This window comes from Gigantopelta aegis, chromosome 14, assembly GCF_016097555.1.
Source record: "Gigantopelta aegis isolate Gae_Host chromosome 14, Gae_host_genome, whole genome shotgun sequence".
Classification (NCBI taxonomy): Eukaryota; Metazoa; Mollusca; class Gastropoda; order Neomphalida; family Peltospiridae; genus Gigantopelta; species Gigantopelta aegis.
This window is the reverse complement of record NC_054712.1, coordinates 58,376,755-58,382,754: the sequence shown is the minus strand read 5'-3', so window position 1 is coordinate 58,382,754 and position 6,000 is coordinate 58,376,755. Positions and strand designations below refer to the sequence as shown.

Below are 6,000 nucleotides of genomic sequence, written 5' to 3'. Positions count from 1 at the left end.
AATTTGTGCCCAATTTTACATGCCACTTACCTTACACCTATTCTTATATTGAGCATATGTTTATATGTAAAAGCAGACCTACACTTTTTCATGGTGCAAAGTAGGCTACATAGCTGTACTTTTATTTATTTATTAATTAATTATTGATTTAAAAAAAAAAAAAAAATCGGTTGCCAGGCGGGCATCCTTACTGTGGTTTTTCAGTCGCCTGTCATCGTTTTCAGTCACCAGGGGAGATCGGGCGACCATTAAGTTAGAACCCTGTACACCATACTATAAATTGCTCCAAAAAACATCTACAAAAGGTCTTGTTCCAGAAACTTATTCTTCCATTCTTTCAGGTGTATCATATACCATAACATCCCCGCCAAGTGGTGCCACCTGGAGACTAATCCAGACAACCCGTGTTGCCAGATACCTGTGTGTAACTTCAACGCCCCGTACAGCGGTTTCACCGGATATGCCAGTCTAAATCCCATCACGGTAAACAACCACCTGACGACAGTGGCACCAACACCAAACCTTCGTAAGTACCGGCCTCGGATAACTAAACATTTTCATAACACATACACACACATGCGTGCACACAGATACACACACACGCACCCACACACGGATGCACACACACACACATGGATGCAAACACACACACACACAACGACACACACGGATGCACACACACGGATGCAAACACACACACATACACACACACAGACACACCCACACACGGATGCACACACACCCGGATGCAAACACACACACATACACACACACACACACATACCCCCACACATACACACACAATACCCCCTCCCCCACACACACATACCATCCCCACACACACACGTAATAAGATTTATAATCTTGTCTGGTTGTATTGAAAGTGTTCTAATAACATGGAGAATTATGAACTAAAGTCTTGTCATCTGTCGGAGTAAATACAGCTAAATATTTATTCAGATCCATTTTTCGTTCTCCTTTCAACTGACTCTAATTGTTAATGGCAGTAGGGGAGTATAGCAAGCAGGTTTTCATTAAAAATAGTAGAATTACGGAAATGCCTTTCTTCAATGATTAATTTACCAGTTTGTTTTTGACATTGGTAACAGCATTCTGCGAGTACAAAGGCAGCCACTACAACACGGGTCAAATGTGGTACGACAGATGCAGTTATAAGTGCGAGTGTGAAGATTCTTCGAAAAACCAGTACAGGTGTTTAACGAGGTTAGTACCTGACTTTAAAAAAACAAACATTTTAATTAGTTATGGGCATAATTTGGGTGTCAATTTTGACCTTGAACCTCAACATAAAGAAAACCTCACATGTTTTATGTGCAATCCAGGCCTTTCCAAAAAACAACGTTAAGTATGGAACTTTGGCCTGACATATATGTATGTGATCAAAGGCCATTGGACCTAATGCAATAAAGTGTCTATCTCAACCTGATGTGATTTGTTTCTGAGATAACCCTAATTTAATTTCAAAAAGGGCCTAATCAGCATTTCTTTAGTTTTGCTGTAAACGTTTGTTAAATATGTTGTATTGTGAACTGCATTTACATCAAGAAAATTATTTTTAGCTGCTTTTCACAGGGAAATACAATTCTCTAATATTGCAAAATGATTTGAGATGGCGTTCCCCTGAAGAAGGTAGCCTGGGTGTTGATGAAATGTTGAACAATTATTCTGATGGAAGTATGGTAATGTATATGGTCCACGTGTTTCAATTTAGGATTTTCATATTCTATAAACTAGGATTTTTTTTTGTATTGTACTTTGTAGATGCCCCCAATATAAAAATGTGCCTACCGGCTGTAAGACAGTTCCTGACCCCCAAGATCCAAGCTGCTGTACAGTGCCGAAATGTTCCTTCACAGGCGCCACGGTATCAACATCAGGGATGGGGGCCTTGATTCCACACATTAACCCTCGCCCGACATCAATCGTTGAGGTGAAGACAAGCATACACAAGCCAGGTATTGAAAGAAACTTGTGGTCATCTAGAACCTCTCTTTATCTTTGTTATTGTCTCTATCTTTATTTTCCCATCCCAACCAATGTCCCATGACTGGTGCAACAAGGGCCAGATCGAGTGCTTTCTTATTTCTTTTCAACATCACCCGTCTTCATACTAGTGCATATTTGCCTAAGGATAGTAGTTATACCTTCCCAGACCTGCCAGCTTCCAGTTCTCCGTGCGATTCACTCAGGGAAAAGAAGGAAGTTACAGTCATGTGACCGGGACAAGAAGGGGTGCACAGTAAAAGAATCTTAGGACATCCCATTGGCTGTTGGGATGTTCGGACCAGACTACTATCCTTAGGGTAATATGCACTAGTTTGAGGACAGGTGATGTATCTATAAAACAGACAACACTCCAAGTTTTCCCCAGTCACTACGTAGCTACAGCAGTCAAAATAACACTAGATAGCTGTGGGTTACAAATGTGCGGGGATGTTGTTAAAGAAACAAGGCTTAAAATTAATTTTGTGGAGTGGGAAGCAAAAATTTTAAACAGAAAGCAATTGCTAGGAAGTGAGAAAGCAGTTCATAAGTTTCAAACTTGGACTTGTAATTAGATTTGTAATGTAATTTGTTTTAGCAGTAATGCAATAAACAAACATGAATAAAATCATAAGGTTTACATTATCACTCCTGAAAGTTAAGAATTTGCCATAAATCTGGAATGCTCTCATAAATAAGATGGAAAGTGAAAACCACTCGTCTGAGAAGTTGATTATGAGAAAGCATATTGTGCATTGGCTACCTGCTTCCTGCCAATTTCGAGCTGTGACTAATTTTCCTTCCCTTTCTTTTTCTTTATCTTTTAATTCTTCTTTTCATTTTGGACTACCCATCCTGTAATGTATTGTTTTCATTAATCCACTAATTCCAATCATTTACATTTCTATTGTATTTCACTGACTTATCTAAATATGAATGGGACACAGAGAAGTGAATATTTAGCCTTCCCCATGAGCCAAATCAATTACTATCCTGACATGGTAGCTAGGAAGGAAGGAAATGTTTTATTTAATGACGCACTCAACACATTCTAATTACGGTTATATGGCATGAGACATATAGTTAAGGACCACACAGATATAGAGAGAGCAAACCTGCTGTCGCTACTTCATGATCTACTCTTTTCGATTAGCAGCAAGGGATCTTTTGTATGCACCATCCCACAGACAGGATAGCACATACCACGGCCTTTGATATACCAGTCATGGTGCACTGGCTGGAACGAGAAATAGCCCAATGGGCCCATTGATGGGGATCGATCCCAAACCGACCATGCATCAAGTGAACACTTTACCACTGGGCTACGTCCTGCCTCTGGTAGCTAGGTGGGCAATTGTATGAAGTTTGAATGGAATCTATTAAACATGTATTGCGAGGCGATCAATTCTACACTCTCATAAAACTTCCCAGGTAAGGCTGGAGAGCAGCAGAAGTGATCAATCGCCTTTCGTGGCGAACACTGAGTATTTAAGCAAGAAACTAAGTTTCAACAAGACATACTATGTAATCTTTTTCAGTGCACAATATTTCTTGCGATCCGTCCTTCTGTTTGCATGTCTGTTACGCAACATCAAATTCACACAAACCGTCAATCAGTTGTTAAAATTAAAAATTAGAATTTCAGGATTAGCAAAATTTTATTATTGTCTTCCAAAACTACATATATTTTATACTGTTCAAGACTGATTTTTTTTGTTTACACTTATGCTCAATTCAAATTATAACTCACCTGATACGTAGATATAATTCACAAAACAAAACAGTCAGTTACCTAGATAAAAATCACATGAACAGGGGTGGGAATTCTCCTTGAATCAGCTGTTTTCCTCTCATGGAACATTGCTTTTCGTTGCATTTTAATCGTCCTTTCCTCCAAAATGTGTCAGATAGCACAGATTTTAACCTAGGATTTCAAGAATTTCTGGGACCCCTCTAGATTTCCTCTTTTTTTATAGTTCACCAATTCCCACCCTTGCATGAACCGACTTCTGGCTACGTAAAGTTTTGAAATATTGTGCCCTGTTTTTAGAGGGCCACATACTGTTATATAGTATACGACAATATGATGAAGCTCTCACTGTGTTTGTTGCACCCAGGTTTCTGTACGTACAAGACCATGGAATACAAGCAGGGAGAGTCGTGGGAAGATGGCTGTCAGTACCACTGTGTGTGTGAAGACGGCTCAACGGGAAACTACCGGTGTTCAGACAAGTACGTTGTACAGGGCACGTAGAGTGAGAATAACTAGTTAACGACATGGGGTGCCAGCTGTATAGGGCACGTAGAGTGAGAATAACTAGTTAACGACATGGGGTGCCAGCTGTACAGGGCACGTAGAGTGAGAATAACTAGTTAACGACATGGGGTGCCAGCTGTACAGGGCACGTAGAGTGAGAATAACTAGTTAACGACATAGTGTGTCAGCTGTACAGGGCACGTATAGTGAGAATAACTAGTTAATGACATAGTGTGCCAGCTGTACAGGGCACGTATAGTGAGAATAACTAGTTAATGACATAGTGTGCCAGCTGTACAGGTCACGTATAGTGAGAATAACTAGTTAATGACATAGTGTGCCAGCTGTACAGGTCATGTATAGTGAGAATAACTAGTTAATGACATAGTGTGCCAGCTGTACAGGGCACGTAGAGTGAGAATAACTAGTTAATGACATAGTGTGCCAGCTGTACAGGTCATGTATAGTGAGAATAACTAGTTAATGACATAGTGTGTCAGCTGTACAGGGCACGTATAGTGAGAATAACTAGTTAATGACATAGTGTGCCAGCTGTACAGGGCACGTATAGTGAGAATAACTAGTTAATGACATAGTGTGCCAGCTGTACAGGTCACGTATAGTGAGAATAACTAGTTAATGACATAGTGTGCCAGCTGTACAGGTCATGTATAGTGAGAATAACTAGTTAATGACATAGTGTGCCAGCTGTACAGGGAACGTAGAGTGAGAATAACTAGTTAATGACATAGTGTGCCAGCTGTACAGGGCACGTAGAGTGAGAATAACTAGTTAATGACATAGTGTGCCAGCTGTACAGGTCATGTATAGTGAGAATAACTAGTTAATGACATAGTGTGTCAGCTGTACAGGGCACGTATAGTGAGAATAACTAGTTAATGACATAGGGTACCAGCTTTATCCTGTGATGGTAAGAATGGTGTCACGGGGATTCTATAATACCCGTAACTGAATAAAACACGATTGTCCAAATATCTCTCCTAACTGTATATCTATTAGATATCTCTGTAACGGGTGGTTATACCCGCTGTGGCTCGTCTCTAGGTATGATCAGAGATAAGATCTTATATAAGTATATATGATTATAGCACGTTTAGTTCACTAGAAAACACAACAAAAACACAATACACTTTGGAATCTGTATTAACCTACGCTGACAAATGTACTGCCGCAGTAGTTAATTAATAACAACAATAATAACAACCCAGAACTGATCACTTAATTAGTTAATCTCTAGGTGTCTAGTTTACACAATATGCTAATCACTTCACCGTGACACAACACACACACGTGCGATAATGGAGAAACGCTTCCAGGGGAACTTAATTAATAAAGGAATTACAACACTATTCCTAACTGGTTAATTTTTAATTAACCCTAACTACTCATTCAGTAACCTTGTAACACAGAATTAATACTGGTACCTATCACAATAAAGACAATAACCTACAGTTTACCTAGGTCCTCTAGGATGACTGGCTAAGCTTTATATTACCAAATGCTCGTATAATGTTAGAACAATAAGTCTACGATTTACTTCGTCAGATGACCGAAGACACTGTCTAAAGAATATTGGTATAATACAGTATTAAAATATTTAAAGTCACATCAATCACATCAAGGTTATACAACAGAGCAGAAATAATATATTTACCAAAGTCCAAACGGACTAACGTTCCCGGGAAGCCTTCCTTTTTGGTTCTCCCAGATATCTCTAA

At 39.4% G+C, this 6,000-nt stretch overlaps 1 protein-coding gene across 1 annotated transcript in view; it reads left to right on the top strand.

The window, feature by feature from the left end:
• The window catches only part of LOC121389363, a 159,054-nt gene that overhangs the window by 55,473 nt on the left and 97,581 nt on the right, over positions 1-6,000 (top strand). Inside the window, exons 26-29 of the mRNA XM_041520958.1 lie at positions 342-526; positions 1,110-1,224; positions 1,783-1,976; positions 4,122-4,236. Of these exons, the coding sequence (XP_041376892.1) occupies positions 342-526; positions 1,110-1,224; positions 1,783-1,976; positions 4,122-4,236 (609 nt within the window). The remainder of the gene's footprint in view (positions 1-341; positions 527-1,109; positions 1,225-1,782; positions 1,977-4,121; positions 4,237-6,000) is intronic.